Source organism: Gymnodraco acuticeps, unplaced genomic scaffold (genome assembly GCF_902827175.1).
Source record: "Gymnodraco acuticeps unplaced genomic scaffold, fGymAcu1.1, whole genome shotgun sequence".
Classification (NCBI taxonomy): domain Eukaryota; kingdom Metazoa; phylum Chordata; class Actinopteri; order Perciformes; family Bathydraconidae; genus Gymnodraco; species Gymnodraco acuticeps.
Window position 1 is genome coordinate 1,159,039 of NW_022990358.1, and position 21,203 is coordinate 1,180,241.

At 39.5% G+C, this 21,203-nt stretch overlaps 1 protein-coding gene across 1 annotated transcript in view; it reads right to left on the bottom strand.

Moving 5' to 3' along the window:
- LOC117551303 (potassium/sodium hyperpolarization-activated cyclic nucleotide-gated channel 1) overlaps nt 1-21,203 on the bottom strand; it is a 77,822-nt gene that overhangs the window by 44,956 nt on the left and 11,663 nt on the right. The window contains exon 3 of the mRNA XM_034224131.1: nt 3,499-3,660. Coding sequence (XP_034080022.1) covers nt 3,499-3,660 — 162 coding nt within the window. The remainder of the gene's footprint in view (nt 1-3,498; nt 3,661-21,203) is intronic.

The following is a 21,203-nucleotide window of genomic DNA, read 5'->3' on the forward strand; positions in this document are numbered from 1 at the left end:
ATAAAAAAGAAAAAGTTTGATTAATGAATAAACTCTTGACTGAGCCTGACTATTGGAAGTGACACATACAGAGGTCTGGGAAGAAAGAGATGTGAAACCAGTGGGTGGGCAGGGATAGAGGAGAGACTGGAGGGTGGTACGCACGGTGAGGCCAAGACTTTCTGTTTGTCCTTCAACCTACAGTCTGTCTGCCAGTAAATCTCTCTGAGAAATGAATCCTTAGCAGGCTATTTTTTCAGCTCCCTGTCTCTATAACACAAAACCTTGACAACACACACATGTGGCCCCATGTTCCTACTCACATATCTTTACACTGTACATGCAGACAAAAGTAACATCCCATCACACGAGCCAACACAGCGACAGCGGCACTATCTTGTCTGGTGTTTGAGAAAATGCAGCCTCTAAAGAGTAAGCAGCTACTCTCAGGCCATTAGTAAAGGAGATAAGAGCCGTACACTCTGTGCCGCACCACTCAGCAGTATCTGCAGTCCTTCTCACAGCTGGAGACAGAAGGTACCAAGCCAACGACAGAAACAAAACATGATGCAATCTGAATTTCAAGCAGGCATTCTTGAGCAGATGAGACACGACCTTTTGAAGTCAACGTTCACCTAAATAATGTCATTGTGTATTCAAACAGAAGGGGAGATATTTCATCAAGATTCCCAGCTTATGAACTCTAATGCATTGTGATGGTGAGGGGAGAGGGATCCCACATGTGGACGGGGCTTTTCACTTTGGATTTGCCAGACCGCAGTCAGCACAGCGGCCTCTTCTTCTGGGAGGATCCACAGGGAAGAGATTCCACTAATTGCTCATTCTACCAAATCAGAGTCAGTGTTAGCGGCTGACAATCACATATGAAAAGATCTTTCCTCCAATATGCCTCATTAAGGGCTGCAACAGTCGATTGTTTTCCACAATTCTTTTTTTTAAATTAATTTTGTTCTGCACAATTAAGTCCAACATACTGTATAAGTACAACAATGTAATTAGTAATTGCCTTCTGTAGTTTTTTATTCAATTTCTGTGTGATTTTTGTGTAAAATTACAATTGTGACCTGCATTTCCCATGAGTATTTAAATTAAAAAGCACCCTTGTGTTAGGTTTAATATTCAGTTTTAGCTTAGTTTACTAATTCAATCATTTTTGTATGTATAGTGAAATATTAAAGATGGAAAAATATATGTATATATGGAAAACAATAAGAGTTAGGTTATTTGCATAATGTAAAATAACAAAACCGGCATTTGTCATCGATATTGAGTCCTATTTCTCTCCATATTCTTACGATGTAGCATTTTATTGTGCAGGCAGTAATCCTCTCAAAATGATTTATTCATCATGTTATATTCAGTCTGCATTTGATTACAGTCTGAGGAAGCTATTTAAATGGATTGTTTGTTTGAGTAACTGACCAAAAATATATTGTTCAATGTGAAGAAAAAAACTGAAACTTTTCTTTGTTCGCCTTTAGAAGATTCATGTTCTGTCTATTGACTAATAATTCATCGATTTATCCTTTTGTGTAGTCAATACTATCACAATCTTTTTACCTGAATATCAAAAGCAGAAAAGATTCGACTAGATTCATGAAATATATGGTAATCCTAATCCAAAAAGTTGCGAAACTGCTGAGATTTGAAAGCATTATTTCCCCTTCAGACTCCTGAACACAGGGACTGTGTGAGGTGCTATATATAGGTGTGCTAGTCTGCAGCTGCAGAGAGAAACTGTCACTAGAGACTTTATATCTGAGGAGCTGGGAGACTTTTCTGTAAAGTAGTCTCGACAGACTTCACACAAATTATTCTGGTTTCATTTGACCAGTTACAGCTATTTTAACTCACCTACTGTATGAGCTCTGTGTTTCAGAGGCCATAATCCCCAGCTATGACTATAGATTTAGGGGGGGGGCAGCAAATAAGCCTTACTCACAACTCCCATTTCGTATTGATTTGCATACAACAAGGGGAGTTCATACTGAGCTAGGGGATCAGTGTGCAACACAAGTGCAAGGAGTCGTTTCTAATTAAACTCACTGGTAAAAAAAGGAGCAATGTTTATCATGGAAAGGTTTAAAAAGTAGCTGCTTTGTGAAAAAAAACATTCGGCAAGGATGAATAGTGAGAATTTGTATCACTGAGAAGAAGAACACAGAGAAGGCTAGTATCTGTTTAGGATGAGTAACACATGCTAGGTGGTATTGGGCTCACTTGGGCAACTCATTGCCTTAAAGTACAAATATGAGTTGTTTATGGGTTGTGATGTTGAGGAAAGCTGACATTTGCACCTCCAGTCAGAAGCCTCGGAGCAGTCCATGTGCATGTGTGTGAGTACAGAAATGTTAGTCAGAGAGAGGGACATGAGAGGGGGAACATTTCCCCGGGTGAGCATTCACAATCAGCATATCCCTTGGGGGCCCATACACACACTTCCTCACTATCACATTGCTCTGAGACGACTATCACAGTCCGATTGACCCCAACTCAGAGAGAGATATGGAGGTGGGAATAACACGTGAAATAAATGAGGAAATATCGATGAAAGGCGGTCTCAAAATACTTCCAAATAGTATGTTCTGTTTGGATATCCACATAGATTATGAGCCAGTAGTTACTTGAACAAATATTTTAGGAAAGGTGGGATATTTTAAACAAAAAGGCCAATCAAATATACATTAGGAAGTTTCTGCAAATCATGTTTTGAAGCTATGAATAAATATAAAATGCATCACATTACTGTAACAGTGGCACTGGTATTCATGCACTGTAGATTCATTTGGTTACATCTGTCTCACTGCCTCTTCAGGCTCTGTTTCTTGCCAGTTGGCAGATCAATAATTTACTTTCAACAATGTCCCTAATGTACCTACAAATCCTATTTATAGACTCCAGCTCCAAATGAGTCTGACAGTACTGTATATAAAAAAACACCAGGAGAGAACAAAGTAAAACAAACCTATACAACTGCAGCATTTGTTTTGATCAGTACTCCTGTCATTATAATAAACTGTATATTTGTATTAGTGTCATATCTGCAAACACATCGGTTAGTCTTCATCCTAAAAACCTTTTCTTTTCATACCCCTCTACTTCCCACATTCCTGTGTGTCTCTACACTAATAAAGGCACTCAAACATTTTACTTGTACCATTAAAGTGACAACACACTGTTTGACCAATTAATCTCCCAACAGTGTGAGATAAGCAGCCAAATGTGGTTATTTTAGAATACTATACTTGCCTGCTCTTACACTGTACTGCAGCACTACCACTCAATAGTTTTACACTGCATTACAAGAACAATCCTAACTCTTCATTTCCATGTCTTCTACTGTACATGTTTTTCACAATTTTCCGTGAGACCTGCAGCTGTAGCCTCAGTCTTTTCGCACCATATCAATGTATGTAGCTATGAATTGCACAATGACTCTTTCACTTACATCAAATGCCAAAAATAACAAACAAAATAGAAGAAGTGTGTAATACTTACAACCATACCGTTTAGGGACACCCAGCAGTCAGGGGGGAAGTCTTGGAGGAGAGGCACCAGATACTGGAGGCAGCCATCCCAGTGACACAGAAGCAGCATCATCCCTATCAAATTAAATATTCTTACCACTGCACTAGCCAGGTCATAGGTCATATGGAAAATCTGCCGGAGAGAAAAGAGAGCTCGGTTAGACCTCTTGAGAATCTTTTGTTTAGTGAAAACGTGCATTGATATTCCGATCATACATCAGGTTAGGCAACACACACACACCACACACACACACACACACACACACACACACACACACACACACACACACACACACACACACACACACACACACACACACACACACACACACACACACACACACACACACACACACACACACACACACACACACACACACACACACACACACACACACACACACACACACACACACACACACACACACACACACACACACACACACACACACACACACACACACACACACACACACACACACACACACACACACACACACACACACACACACACACACACACACACACACATTCATTATCCATTGGAAACATGTATTGGTATTTCCGGTATAACATTTTATTATTCCCTTTAAAAAGATTAAAAAGAGCCCCAAAGTACAAAGTCACCTTTGAAATGGAGGGCATGGTGTGCGTGTTTGGCCACAAGAGAATTACATAGCTACAAGTGCATGTGTGTGAGCTACATAATTCAACATGGCTGCTTTCCAAAACAAACTGACCAGTGGAGGACCTACACACGCAGCACAGAGTCGGTAATGCAGAGCGAGTGAAGTGCATAACACACTGAATGATAAAGGGAGTGCACACATCTGGAATAATCAGCCGGTACGTGTGTTTATATTCTGTGAGCCCGTGTGGATCTTCCATCAGAGCAGGACATTTGAGAATAGAAAGTCATCAGCAGGGTGAATAAGCATTATGCGCAATGTGAGGCGGTTTCATTCACATCCAATCGGGGCGAGGAGAATTGACTCACTGTGGCTGTGGCACTAATTCTCATTAGCATTAGAAACCCATTACCTCTTTCCAGGTTAGTTATTCCATAATCACCGCACACTGAATCCTGCTCAATTTATCCTGCTAAAAAAAGTTAAATATGGAAAAGAAAAAATTGGTGATTGGTGGGTTTTGCATAATAAACCTGCGCCATTTGCTAATTTGCTGAATGGAAGAGTCCAAATAATTAGTACCTATTTTTAAGTTTATTGCTTTCCATTTTCTTTAATTGGCCCATTCTACTTAATTTAAGTGTAATGACAATTTAATTGGCCTCAGGGTATGGGCCCCACACACAATCATGAGGTTCAAATAAATCACACCCAATGAGAAATAGTAAACTTTTTATTTCAAGTGTGTTTTTCTACACTAGTGATAATTGTTTGAACAGAGTATCAAAGTGGTTAATGGAAGACAAATCGATGTCTTGAGGTTATAAATAAACTAAAATGAAAAGACAGGCAAAGAAGGTTGAAGTAACACATTATGTGTATATGTACAGCACATCCAGCATGAAATACTTTACTTGAAATAAGCAGTACTTTCTTGTTTTGAACACAATTTATTCTGTAATATAGCAGGTTTAACTCTAGGTCCATTCCTTGGTCGTACTTGCCTTTTAAGATAAGATATTAGATAAGATGTACTTTATTGATCCCAATTTGGTACATATTATCTTGTATCTTATCTTAAAAGGCAAAAAACATTATTTGTCTCCCCAGTTACATTTTTTCTGGTTTATATACTTCAGAATTTGAAAAAACACTGACCACTTTTGACCAAATTGCGAGGGATACTTACTTCCTCCTCTCATCAATTGCAATCACTCCAGCCAGGACATGGACTTCAAATTGCGCTGACATGTATTCTGGCATAATTTTGATCCTATTTTGCCATCTGTATGCAAAATCTGCCATTAAAACCACCCTAAACCCCAGGTGCTTTTAAAAGCTCTTTGAATCCACATCTCTCCACCCCGGTCTATTGTGGCTGTCCAGTAACCTTTCTGCACAAAGGACAGTGTCCATACAGAGAACAGATGAGAGAACAAGAGGCTGGGCTGATGCTCAGATCCCTCTATGGGGCAACCCATCCACAGGGAGACAGTGCACTGCCCTCACAGGCTAAAATTAGCTGCTAGCTTACAGGATGGCTGTATCAATGCACTCAGTATCTCCTCTGCTGCCTACATCTTTATTCTTAACCTAGCAGAGCTCTCTGTCCCTCTGTTGGGTGTGTGAGTCTTTACATTCATTATAATTATGGGACATAAGAGGAGAGTCCAAGAGGCAAAGGGACGACGAAAACAAAGAGCAAGGCATAATAAAGGCATACAATCTTGGAGGATTGTAACAAGACCGGAAAACAGGAAGTAGCACTTTGGTCCTTCTTTGAATTGCAAATTATTCACAGCAGGCAGAAATAGAAAAAGTGTCGACTGCATGTCTGCACTTTCCTCTTTCAACTAATGCGTAATCGAAAAAACACAACAATAGAGATTTTGAAAAAAGTGGGGCGCAGGCTTTAAGGGAAAGTAAGGTGACGTATGTGAGAAGGTTGCAGAAAGAACCTTGACCTTTGGGTCAAGCTGAGTCACCGAGGGCGGAGAGGAAAGATGTAGAAACTCATTAACGCAATAAAGGATTTATTTTGGATTGTATTTCAGGGGCAGTTTTGAAAAGTCTGCTTGTGGCAGAAGGTTGCCACAAGGTATTACATGTGGTCTATTTATATTATTATTATTATTAAGAGCAGTGGCGAGGGTCAACGGATTATACACAGGAGAACCTTCACTATGTTGTTTGAGGATGAATTGTAAATATTTGAAACAGTGAGATGTTTTAGTGGTTACCACTGTTGACATATTCTCCCCTAGGATAAACACTTTGTCTCCATATAGCAATGTATTGTACAAATTCAAACATGCACATATGGGATAATCTTCCTGAGCGTTTAAAGGTTGCACTGAAGTCACAGAGAGGGTCAAGGCAGTGTGTCTACGCAGCACATCATGTTAATAGAGAATATTAAAATACAGGGCTGCCATTGTTTTGAATAATATTTTAATGTAAGAAGAATAAAACCAAAACATTTCCTTTACTGAAGATGTTTGCGCCAATTTACTAAATCTTTTCAAGTAGAAGAAATGACATCTTAGCAAGCTGTTAGTGATGTACTTGCTACATACACTAAAGCATATTGTCACTGTGACTTTGAACTACATATCCTTGTGTTCTGTGCGGTTTTAAAAGTCTAGCCTGGCTTGTATAATTTGACATCTCTATTGTTCTTGGGGCAGTGTTTTTTAATGTGTACGATTGTGCCTGCGTGTCATGAAGGGGTTCTGTAACCACACACACAGGAGTGGATATATCTCAACAACATCCGTAAAGTTACCAATTGAATAACCAGAACTTTTCTTAGGAAGTGTTTAATTGTGCATGATAACAGGACATAGGTAGCTTTGACTTAGAGCCAAAAGCACAACCAGTACTCTCTGTTGCCAACGCAAGATATGAGCTTTGATTTAAGTGAATAAAGCTTACATTTGACAGGGGGCAGGGGCACAGGTCAGCATAATCCTCGAATATTGGAGCGACAAACAGCCAAGGTTTGATGTGATAGCGGCACAGGGTCACAGGCTGGTCATGTCCCGCCAACACAGGGCTCATTCCCATTTGGCTTGTTCCCATATATTCATCTGTCCAGTATCAACTAGATGGGGATTTGGATATCAATCTGGAAAGTATTGTGTGTTTACATGCACTTCAATAAACAGGGTTTATATGACAGTGGACAGCAGAAGTCACCCCATGTGTTCACAGAAGTGTTCAACAAGTGTCACTTCAACTTTTAAAGTGTTCACTCCACTGCTATCTGTCAGGTTCATGTATGTGCGGTCGGCTGTCTGACTTTTTGAATCTGTTGTGAGCATGCAGGAGAATTACTCATCGTCAAGCTGTGGGACACGCAATTACAAAGTGTTCTTTATGCATCTTCAAATTGGACACGAGTGACCTCTGTTTGAGGTTAGCGAGGATTAACGAGGGACTAATTTGAGGGGATTAAAGCCACCACTGGCTATTACATTGAAGGCTGGAGAAACAGCTTCCAGGAAAATCTGGTATTCTCCCGCTTAACATCAACTTGTAAATCTCCTTTTTGGATCTCCCTTGATGTTGCTTAATCACAAAATTAAGGCTGGACTTGGATTTAAAAAAGTCATATTATCATGTTATGCTGGATTTAGCAAGTCTCATGTTTTCCTCAAGCAACAAAAAGAAGACAATGTTTGCCTAAGCAGATAAAACCTGGATATGAATTATTTGATTTACACTGGTAAACAACTTCAGTGCAATTCTGCCCCAAAAGAAATGCAGTTTGCTGGAAGAAATTACAATTTACTTCTCTGTAATGCACTTTGCGCTATCATGTTGATATATAATATCAGTAATGAATGAACATAAATAGTGTCGGCATTATTTTAGTGCTTCAGGCAGCATACAGTACGCTCTGAGAAGCTCATCAACCTGCAACTATGTCTACAATGCAAACTAGTATAGAGCAGACGGCACGAGAAGATGGAGAATCATTTCAGCGGTGTTATAAATGAACTCGGATCTCTCCAAGGCGGGTTATTGTTACTCTAAATAAAAAGCGGTGGATGTGCAGCAGCACATTTAGGTAATGAGGCCCAACAGTAATACATAGACAGAGACTTAATTAAAAGGCAGGTGGCGATCAATGGGGTCTTTACACAGGCAGCAATCAAGTAGTGATATATTAATGTTACACAGGGAACTCTGGAAAGAACTGGCCATTGTTTGTCCTCCACGATACGCTCAGTAAAGCATGAATGAGTGCTAGTAAGTACTTAATGGAAGAACATCATTTTTACCAGTAAATATATACTATGGAAGAAAAAGTCGTTATGCTGAATGGCCTCTTTCAGGGTCTAATATTATAATACAAGTTGTATATTATTAGATTATAAATATAGATGCAATCATGTGTAACCATCGTCTCTAGATGTATTAGCTGGTCAAGCTTGAGCTTATTTTAACTTCTTCATTTACTGCTGGATAGAATATTTTTCATTTCATTTAATTTCAAGCCTTTATTTAATCAGATTGGTCCCTTGAGATCATAGATCTCTTTTTCAAGGGAGACCTGCATATTAAAAAAAATCCTAGTTCTTTTATAATCTATCATGCTTTGAATGCATCATTTCTATGACAAATCAGACGGTGTAAAGACACTAACGCTTTCCAATAATTGTGGAGTCAAAATATTTCTTTTTAGAAGTGAATAGAGCATTGGTGTGCTTAAACAAAGTGTCCTGTAAATGCCTCAATGCTCAGCACTTGAGTCAGTCCTCAGTTACTTTTCCCTATTGCAGATGTGTACACCATCAATGAGAGATATAGATCCTTCCTGATATGGATTTACAATAGTTGTTACGAATACAAAGCATTTATCTATAATCAATATAATACATGTTGTTTATTTGGTTTACCTTTAAAGATTTTAAAACATGCTTGTTCATCATTTAAGCTGCTGAACAACATTTGTCAAGCACAGAAATGTAGGGTTTTTATTGGTAAGACAATACATGAGCTAATAATGAGCCACTATACTGTAAGTGTAGAACTTTAGTGATATCCTCTCTTAACAGCAAAAACTAATTCACACATTCAAGTGTTACCCACATTGGCTTTTATTTTGTATAGACCAGCTCCCCTTATGTTTCAGGTTGCTTATGCTGCACTTGTTTTTTTATTCTGCGCAATTTCTTTGATTTAACTTAAGGAATACATCTAACCAACACAATAACCACCTCAGCGTATCCTTGATCATCAAATACTGCTTACATCGAAGACCTTTTATATGCACTAACTGTACGATAAACATAGATGGAAGGTGTTGTGTTAAAGAGGATATGTTGATACCCTAACCATCAATCAATGCATTCATTTAACAGCTAATCCCTTGGAAATGTGTCAATCACGAGTTAAAAGAAAGGCTCTCTCCTGCGGGAGTTCATCCGCTCTGTTTTCCATTCTTCTGTTCCCGTCAGCACTATTCCCCGGTTCTTCCACTAAGCACATCACACTGTACTGCGAGCGTGGCTGCCTTGCCCGCTGTCTCACCCGCTCTGCGTCTATTTTGGTCGTGTGAGCGTGATAACCTCAACACTACTGTTCTGCCTTAATCTGTGCTCAACCATTCAGAGCAGCATTGGCAGAGGCTGCCTGCTCTGGGGCCGACGCTCACACAGCCACAGGGGCCACTTTTATGATGTTTGTTGCATTATATTCAAGGCTTGTGTGTTTATGATCAACATTAACTTATACATTTATGGAAGAACCCTATACCTCTTCCATCAGTGTCTATACATCGTGATCTTTGAAGTGTGCTAAGCCTTCCTTTGTCCTAATGTTCCCATGTGGGGATTAATGCATGCAATTAATGTATGCAGTTAATTTATGCATATTCTTTTAGAAATGTCTTTCAAGGATTCTAAAAAGTCTGCTCTATGCGAGGAACAGGCTCAGTGCGTCAGGGGAATAAAAATGTATTTATGTTTGAGGAGGAGGTTGATGTGGTATTGATTTGTACCTGTAACCTGAGCGGAGGTTACAAAAGAACAACAGCAGCTCAGCTTTAAGAAAACAGGTACACACGACTGAGATCTCCAAACAAAAGCAGTGCTTTCAACACAGACAGCACCTCAGTGATAACTCATCAGTCCGATGAGAACATTTGTGGGAAAACAAATGAACGTGTTTGGACATATTGTTCAGAAACTTGCCAGTAGTCTTGAGAACAACTGTTTTGAAAACATGACCCCGATTCTCTGCTTATGCAAGTCTGTTTCAGCAGGACAGTTATGCTGAGGACACTGATTGAAGTCCTGGAATGATGCTGTTGGTCAGTCTATGATGGAGGAAAGGAGGAGAGCAGGGCTGAGAGATAACAGGGAGGTGAGGGAGAGGCATGTTACGTCTATCAATGGTGCTGCTGCCTGCTATAAAAGAAACTACTCTAAAATATTTAGAAAGACACATCATAAAAAAATTATCAATGATTGGTTTCAGTAAGTATATTTGTCTGCAGATGTTATATATTTGGATATGATTCTTTTTAATACTTCTTGCCTGTATGGAACATTCAGTTTAAGTGTCTTATAATACTGTATATATATTTTGTAAGGTAAGACAATATTTCAGATGACCTCTGAGTTATTTATTCCTGCTAGTTCATTTTGGCCACAACCATGACATACAGTATATCACCTGTTTTTGCTCACAAACAAATCCAGCAGTTACGTCCAAACATCATTTTTCTAGTTGAGTTGCGTTTTTAGTTAACCAATGAATGGAAGTCCATTTTTCCTTTTAAGCGCTGTGTTTGGTCTGAACCAAGTATTAAGGGAAATATCTCTTAAAGAGCTATATGCTCCACTATGCTCACTAGATTTCTAACTGTGCTTTCTGCCGTTAAGTGCTGAGCAGGTGGTGTACAGTGTTTATAGCTGGAAACTGCTGCCTGCTTTAGCCCAAAGCCACTCAATGAGAGTGAACCAAAACGAGGGTCAGACAGTTAAGCACTGATCTGAAACTCACTATCAAGCTCCCTAAAGTCAAGTGGAGCTTCAGGTTGAAATGTAATGTGTGTTATTTTGTTCATGACTACAAGCAACCCCTATCACATTATGCTGAACTAAGGGGTCTAGCTTGTAGAGTGGTAGTAATCTTCCAATCGTACTCTTTGCAAAATATCTCTGACATTAAGTGAGTCGTTTGACATCCTTTGAGGAGATCAAATATAAACATTTTGATTTGTTTGCACTACTTAATATAATTAGATTTCTATCATTTGAAAGCATACAATATACTGCAGAACAGTTCTGTATTTGTTATCAATATGGCAATACAGAATAGTATAGACCACGACATTTGTTAACTTTTTCTTCCAAATCTTTCTGCAGGAAGAGAGAAAGAAAGAAGATGCAGTCTTGATGTGAATGTCATGGAGGAGTGGAAGTGTGGTTGTGCTAAAAAGGCAGTCGGGAAGATTAGAACCCAGGAGGGATTTGACTGGATTGCACAGGGTGACCTGCTGTGCTCATGCAAACATCAGCAATATGGACCCTTCCGACCTCTTCCAGGAAAACAACGACGGCCTCTTGTAGGATTTCAGACCTCACTCGTTGTTCTTTTCGTGCTCAGATTGCATGGTCTGACTAAACCCATAGACTGAACCATTGGCATATGACTATCTATAGGGCCTTGTTCTGCTTCTATCTCTTTTACGGATATAAATCCTTCAATAAAAGTGTGTAATCTCTCCAAAAACGAATATATCTATTTGTGAATTCGGAAGGAAAAAAAATAGTGTTTAAGGATATTGCTCCTTTTGGTTGAAATAAAATGCAAAACTAAATAAATGTAAATGATTTAGAGACAGGCATATCTGGCTGTGGATGTTTTTAATTGATTAGTATCTGATTTGAATGACTTTTATTTTTCTGAATTATGATTTTGGATATTGTATTATTTGAATCTGTTATTATTTCTAAAACTGTGTGGTGTTTTGTGTCTGCAACATTGTTATTAAGATGCTGCATGTCTTTGCCGGGAAGCTATTGAAAAAAATCATAATATCTCCTAATTAAATCAAAGTTAAATACAAATAGTGAGTCATCCATATTGAATTGATACTTTCTGTTTACTGAGGCAAACACAATAATGGCTCAGAGTTAGAACCATTAAGTTCTGTATAACATAACAATAATACAATAAACATACGGGGACGGTATGATATTATAATCATATAACCCGGAGAGAGGCAGCAACACATTATCTAGTCCCGCATACCTCTGACTGTGCTGTAGCATCAGGAGTAACTACACATGATACGCTATCTAATCTGCGCTGTATTCACAAACGGACATCCATAATAACACTTCTCTGTGATGTAATAATAGCTCATTGCTATAGTGATGCTCATATACCAGACAATACAAATGGTTGTGTTGGGATACAACAGCTTCACCACATGATCACAGCAGCCGTTACGACAGATAGATGAAGAGGCGTTAATCCATCCGCTACAACATTAACTCCTGGGAAGTGAGGGTAGAAGAAACCGAAATGCTTCATTAGTTACAAATTAATTATTCTGCACAAGACATCATTACAGGATGTCTGCCATGAGTGGTGTTGTTCGACTCTACTCTAAATAACCAAGGGATCATTATAGGCATCATGGAGAATCAGTCAGTCTGTAGGAGTGCGCAGATCATAAGAGCGTTTCAAGGTTCAAGGCTTTTATTGTCATTTGTACATAGCTACAGTGTACAGTAGTTATGACGATGAACATCTTAGGTCACAGGCTCCTCCAACAGTGCAATAAAATTGAATGTAATAGAAATAGTGCAGAATACAACTTACAAAATCTCACCTCTTCAAACTGGCTTTTAATGTGTGATTGTTGTTTTATTGCTCGATTTTAATGTGATTTTTACTATATTTAATTGTTGACCTTTTTTTTAACTACCTCTGTAAAGCGACTTTGAGCACCTCAAAATAAATGTATTATTATTATTATTGATAGTCTATATATAAGCAATTGGAATATTGATATATATAAATTGCAAACGTTGTGGATTTTTTGGTTTAGATTAGTTTCTCAGCTAGCCAGGGATCACCAATGCTCCCCACACTGAGGGTCTCAACACACCTCTTACTACACACACACAGCAACCACTAACAACAGCCCAGCAGACAGAAATAACCCCAGATTAGCCTAATCTCCACACTTATCACTTCAGCCCCCTCCTAAGACTATATCTGTCATCTGTCTGCTTACTGTACTGTGCACACCATGCAGGAGGACGCTTGTGTACGCAGGGGGATATCCCACGGGGACGGACCCAACATCTTAGCTCCATATGGTTTTCTTATTCAGAACTCTAATATAAATCCTGAAAATGATCCTTATTGTCAATAAATGTCAAAAAGTTAAGTTTGAAAACAAAGTAAAGAAACAGCCACAGCTGTTAGAAGACCAAGCAGATGTTGGTTTTGTTTGGCTGTTGTGCGGCTGCTAAAACCCCCAGGCTATGTTACAGAACATTGAGTGTGTGTATTACTTGATTTAGTCATTTGTATAGCAAAACCTGGGTCCCTTGTCTTTTAGAAAACAGTTTTTTTTATTACTGCCGATTTTTATTCCATATTTTATTCCTTTTTATTCCATTCCATTGCAATGAAAATACCGTTATATATTTGACTATATTTTGTATTATTTTTAATATTTATTCTAGTTCTCTACCTGTATTTTTAATTCTTGTTTTCACTTTTATGTATGCACCATGACACCAAGTCAAATTGTGCGTACGTGTCAACCTACCTGGTAATAAACCTGTTTCTGTTTCTGATTCTGATTTAACACATTTTATTTTGTATTGCATAAGATTTGGCTTGAACAAACTCTCCCTCTCTCTTTGTCAGTCTGCCTCTCGGTGTCACTGCCTGTCTGTCTCTCCGTCTTTACTGTGCATGCACGTCTGTTTATATCTTACATCAAATGACAGGCCGAGCTGAGAGACAGCCTGACAGTGAAAATAAAAGATGAAAAAACAGAGACAGAGATATCAAGAGGCACTCAGTGGACGAGTATACACCATTTCAAATGCCATATATCAGGTTACAGTGACACTATGATACAAAGTGACCTGTGAAGCCAGCAGTTGCTAATAAAAGCACGATGAACTCAGATTTTTCTCAATTTTCCCAGTGGACAGAATATTAGTTGAGGAGACACAGCACCAATAGCATGTTTCTTAGATTCATGTGGTTTATTTTAATTGAAGCTACAACAGCACAGAGGTTAGCATGATAGAGCGTCTGCCAACTTCTATTAAGTATAAAGTGTAGTTACGCATGTCTAATTAATGATCTTATTATTTGTTTTAAACTATTTGTGCATTGAGCTGTTGTGCACATGACAAACTCATTCAAATGTAGTTGTAAATGCTTATCTAATCTAGTATATAAAAAGAAAACTAGTGATTTTTAATCCTACAACAAACAAGAAATATCATTAAGATAGATCTGATACTTCAATACATATCCTAAAATGGAAATAAATGGCCTAACTGAGCATAGGGATGTCTACATATTGGTATTTTAGGCTTAGAAGAAAAGGGAGTTGACAATACAGCCTATTTTAAACCTACATTTCCTCTCACTTGAATGCCTTCTAGCCTCCCTCTCCGTCTTCCTGTTTGATCTATAAATGAAGAAATCTAGAATACACATTTGTGTTGTATGTGTGGTGCAGTCAATATTTGATATACAAAGAGCATCACCTGCACACCAACTCCAATCCACACAATAGCTATTAATTTAACCGCTACATTTGAATTAAGGTTACTATTACTATTGATATAATCAATAATTACCTTATATTTAAATTGTGTATACAGTACTCCCAGTCTCTAATTCAACAAAACATGAGCAAATCATAGCAGATGGTGAGGCTTTTAATACTCCCTACTGCAGTTAACCAGACCAACTATAGCAGCAGAAGGAGCACTGAGTGGCTTGGCAGTGGGGAAATGGGTTAAATCTACAGGGGGATGATGAGGAGGAAAACACTCGCTTTGAGGCGGTGAGGTCGGGTTTTTCCAGCCCGTGGGGCCAAGAGTGAGTTTCCCCTCAGTGAGCTGAGGGAGAACACCATTCGAGGCACATTATGTTCATCGTCAGGGAGCCGTGTCTTAAAACAAAGAGGACAACAACACAGACAGCAATAGAGGAAAGGAAAGCAGTGTCCTTCATTTCTTTCTGAGAAACTACATTGGACTAGAGGAGTCCATTAAGCTGTGTGTGCGTGAATGTGATGAATACGATAATGAATGTGTGTGTGTGTGTGTGTGTGTGTGTGTGGGGGTGTGTGTGTGTGTGTGTGTGGTGTGTGTGTGTGTGTGTGTGTGTGTGTGTGTGTGTGTGTGTGTGTGTGTGTGTGTGTGTGTGTGTGTGTGTGTGTGTGTGTGTGTGTGTGTGTGTGTGTGTGTGTGTGTGTTGTGTGTGTGTGTGTGTGTGTGTGTGTGTGTGTGTGTGTGTCAGGGTGACGAGATGGAAATGGACAGGAATAGAGATGGATGTTTGTTTTGGAGATGATGAATTGTTAAATGCTGCACTAAAAGTAAGAAGTGCAGCCCCAACAATTGTGTGCTGCTAAATATAGTACTACATTAATATCTGTGGGAGAAAGATACTTGTACCTTTGTAATCCATTAACATATGCAATGCACACTCTGAAGCTCAAATAATTAAGTGACAACTACGGTAACAGAAATTACAATATAGGGCACATTTCCTTACATTTTATTATTTATTGTAACACAGACGAAAACAATTGTTCCTCTCCAGTGTAATTTACAATGATGCTGTTGCTATGACACTTTACAAGGAAAGGTCCCCCTCCTCACTGACAACTTGTCAAATGTGACAGGCGGATTGTCACACATAAACATGTGACAGGGGTCTTTAACCTGCAGGCTGCAGCTCCAACACTGGAGACAACAAAGGTCTGCTTCGCCTCCAACAGCCTGCCGCTCATCCTCTGCAACACCATGAACGGGGATCCCAAGTCTGTTTATGAAAATGACCGACAAAAAGCTACACTACACTTGTGTATCCCCCAACAGCATTACGCATAGTTTGTAAGGTGGAATACAACATGATTTGGAGACAGAACTTAGAGCTTTGACTGAATCTGATTAAGAAAGATGTAAGACATGCTCCTTGTTGACATGAAAATGCTAATATGTTCCCTTTTTCCATAAAAGGGGGGGCAGCTGTTTTTAAGAGTTGCTCAACCAAATGGGGTAAAGCATGAACAAACAACGCTATGGAGCTTGAACACTGATGAAAAATGTAAGGGTGAAGAAGAGGGAACAGTGAGGTCACTATTCCGTAGCCAACTGCTAAGTAGCACTAGACAGCAAATGTGCTTCTACAGCACTATGTTTTTGTCCAATCAGAGCTATTGGTCGATGGCATCTGGACCACACAGCACAACAACAAGCTGTAGCTTAATTATTTTAGGTTTGTTATTCTTCCTTTGTAGTTTAGTTACATTTGTAGGTGTTTCTATTCTGGTGAGATTATCGACAGGAAAGCACAGGTTAAACACGCACTGCAACTTTTATTGAATTAGCATTTAGGCTACTAAAAGTCACCGGATCAGACCATCAGGATCAGAAAATAACAATCATTTACTCATAAAGTATTGAGCTGAAAAAAACACCTGCAACACATATTTTGCATCCATTTTATAAAATGATAATCTATATTAGATTATGAGATTTGTAAAATGGAAACGGATCCGTAAACCTTTAATGGCTTCTGTATCCTGGGACACACATTCCTTTAAAAGGCTTTGTCCAAGTGTAACATGGGTAAGATAGTGTGCAACAGTGGTGTAATATGGGTGTAATATAGATTTTATAGTAGAAAATGTGCAATGCATCTCACGAGATACAGTGTGAGTTGGAAAAAAGAGGTCATATTTTGAAGTGCCTATAAATACATTAGAAAAACAATGAATATTCCAATATATGTGCTTACCCATTTAAGGGTTAAAGACATTTGAATCCGATGGAGGGATATTATGTGAAATACAGAACAAAAGAAAAAATAAACAAAGTCACTTCAAACGGTGGAGAAGCACCAAAGCAGAGGCAGGTGACCCAGACAGAGCCACGCTCCGACAGAAGCTCAGGTTGCAGCTGCACGCAGGATGGAGGTGGCCCTGAAGTGATTGATGTCTCCCCAGACTCGTGCGTAACCAAATCCAAATTACACATTTCTCATCAAAATGTCATTGAGCATTGGATCAAGTTGATCCCAGCTGCAACATTTGGACCTTAATAAGAATCCTACACAAACCTTTGAACTAGTTTGTTTTTGTTCAACTCTAAAGCTGACTTGGATTTGCTTTTCAAATGTGCGTTTGCATAAAAAAACTCCACCCATGACGCACAGGCTACTGCCTCCTTTTGCCCAATGACAAACCAGACCTCTGTGTGATTTACAAAACAATGTCCAAAGTCCCAAGTTTATCTTGTTGGGGCACATTAAATATAAACAACCAGCTGTGCCATCTTGACTACGTGTGCCTCGTGCAACACAGAATCTAGGCTAACTAACACCTGCTCTGAAGCCGAAACACACCCAGGGTTCTACAACTTTTCTAGCAGAGGTAGTATAAATCTCTTCCAGTGTGTGCGCATTCCTACATTCTTAAAGGTCACCCATTATGTAAAATCATAGTGTAAAATGCACTTGTTCATGTCTTTTCTACATCAACATGTGTCCCCAGGAAAAAAGATTTTCGCTCTTTTTATCCTGATCCATTTCTATAAAAACCTGTCTGAAAATGAGCTGATCAGATTTTGGCCACTTTATGATGTCATACATTTTTTTTGGCTTGTGTAACCATTAGCCAATCACCAACCAAGGTAACCCCCCCCCCACCTTATCACCTGAATCTCCTCCTAGAGCACCATTGTGTTCTTTTTAATCAAATCTCTCTCAGAGGGGCGTGGGGAGGGGCTCCTTATTTTCATCTGAAGTGACAGACAGAGAATCAGCACTTTTGAAACAGGGCTGAAACAGAGGGGATTATGGGTAATGCTACAATGATCTGTTTGGTGTTTCGAGGAAAACACTTCAGAGACTTGTTTTGTATCCGAGACCTATAATATATTGATGAAAAAGAGTATAATAGGAGACCTTTAAAACGAGGATTATCTGATCATATTTGTGCTCCAGAAACACTACATGTGTTTCATTATTTACATTATTTGTCCAGGGTTGGTATTCACAGTATATTTCAGGAAGGAAAAAGATGGTCTTTGCTAGCAAGATGCCATGTCTACGCTACAGGGTATGAAATATCGGGATGCACACAACACATAGACATGACACAGTCCCACAACAATCCTCAGCCTCGCACATCACATCACATCACATCACAGAACAGAACAGAACAGAACAGGAAACAGTTGTATACAGTCATCAGCCAGCGGCTCATCCCTGCTCCTAAATACTGTATGTGTCCTACAACTAAATGCCATTTGAGAGAACATGGTAATGAGGCTAGTTTCTCCTCCAATAAATGCCATGTGTTGTTCTCTGGGATAATGCATTGTAGACATAAAGATCCATGGTGTCTTTGCGTAATGTATTGCTGTGGTCACAGTGATAAATCGAGGGTAGGTGCAGCTTAAACAAAGCAGCGGTCGATGCGCAAACCGACAAAAAACACTACCGGGTCATATTTTGAAAACCTTTGTAATTACAGCTTGTAATTGAAGTAAGGACAGAGAGAAAGAGGCTCAACGGAATAGAAAATCAATCAGGGGAACCTAGGACAGGAATCAGTGTTGCTGACACACACACAGATAAATGTAACACATACTGCCCTCCTCTCTCCGTATGCCCTTTCTATCTACTTCCATCTGTCTTTAGATCTGATGCATGATTCAGCACACATTCTGTGAGTGTATGTCTGTGTGTGTGTGTGTGTGTGTGTGTGTGTGTGTGTGTGTGTGTGTGTGTGTGTGTGTGTGTGTGTGTGTGTGTGTGTGTGTATGTGTGTGTGTGTGTGTGTGTGTGTGTGTGTGTGTGTGTGTGTGTGTGTGTGTGTGTGTGTGTGTGTGTGTGTGTGTGTGTGTGTGTGTGTGTTTATGCACCTGTGGCCCTGCATGGGACCAGGGCGTAGGCCTCAAGGCACAAAGGATTTGGCGTGGCCCGTTAAGGGACAGGTGAATCAGGTCCACAGGAGTCTATAAACCAAGATGACTAATCTCCTTTGACACCACACTCTATTGCTGAGGTGCAAGTGTACTAGCACGCATTGCCCCCTCCGCAGTAATCTCCCTTTTCATCTTACAATGCGTCTGCTTTCTGTCAGTTAATTGTATCTATATAAATATAAACCCTTACTCAAAAACATCACATGTGTGTTTGTCAAATACGTAATTTATACACAGAAAATGCAGCTCTTTTTCAACCTATTCCTGTCTTGAGCTTTGATGTGAAATGTCTGTTTGCTTTCATAAATGTATCTGATCTGCATTGTAGATTACAACAAGAGCTGTATACATAAGGTAAAGAAAAGCAATTTTTACAACAATGTATTTCAAGAAACACCTTTGTATTTCTGTCCTGGCTTTATTTCAGCCTGCTGTATTAAAAAAGACCATAAGACACAGTGAAGAGGTGCAGACTTTCACACCTCCACTGTCAGCGTGTTGACATACTGAGTCTAAAGATGGAAGAGTTGACTTTCACACAATAACATGGGTTATTTCAGTGGAGACCTCATTTATTTAGCGTGATGTATTTAAGGACTCATGTTCCTCTCCCACACAGTGAACTAGATACCCAGGTCAGTTCACTCACATCTTCTCCCCTTTTAGATACATTTACTCACTGAGCTGTGAATCAACGGAGTCTCGCTGCAGACACGATAAAGAAACAGACCTTTGCATCATACTCTTAAGATCGCTCTATTGGAAACTAATGCTCTCTCGGAAATAAAATAAGGCAGCACGAAAATACAAATCATCAACTAGTATATTTTCCAGGCAGGAGTTAATAGAACAATCTGAATTTGAGAAGTGACTCTCACATGATGTCACTTTTGCACTTTAGTTCGATAGGGACTTGGCTTGGCAACTGGAAGGTCACCAGTTCAAGTCCCGGCAAGACCAAGTGCTACCGAGGTGTCCCTGAGCAAGGCACCGTTCCCCACACTGCTCCCCGGGCGCCGTTCAAAATGGCAGCACACTGCTCCTAACACTAGGATGGGTCAAATGCAGAGAAACAATTTCCCCAAGAGGGACTAATAAAAGTCCATCTTATCTTATCTTATATAGGAGGTTAGCATAGCGGCCTCTTGCTACAGGCAGCTGCAGCGTGCGTCACGCACATCTAATACTGCTCTTATTGCATGCATGAGATCATGACACAAATCAACATCAGGGATTCAGGGAAGACTCCACAAGGCTGCATACTGTGCTTATGATTGGCAGGTGCTTTAGGGCATATTTATTCCATGGTGATGACATGATGGCATGAGAGGATGACGCAGACATGCAAAGAAAATAAGTGCAGCCCTTAGTAATTACAGTATGTTTTATCAATGAAGTGGCGTTTGCACGTTGGGTAAGAGTTAGAATAAAGCAGGGTGGAAAGTGAAGCTTGTAACCAAAAGTCCTGCTACTGCAGTTTGTTTACACTAATTGAAGCAGTAGGCAACCATTGTGTAGCTCACCATGTCTGACAGTGTGTTATAACAGTATCAAAATACAGTTGACTCAGCAACATGACCGGTCAACATGTAATGTGATACACCTCGACCTGTTTAACTAAAGGGGAAAACAAGCCCCAAACTGGGGGCAAAATATGTCAAAAGCATCTATGCATGTTCTGTTAATTATTGAGTGAACGAGGATTGCAGTGTGTTATAGAGCAGAGTCTGTGCGATTTTAATAACCCACACAAACAAATAAACACACGTGTGTGCCATCATTCAAATGTAAGGCATCAGCTGCCACAAAGAACAACACTTTCC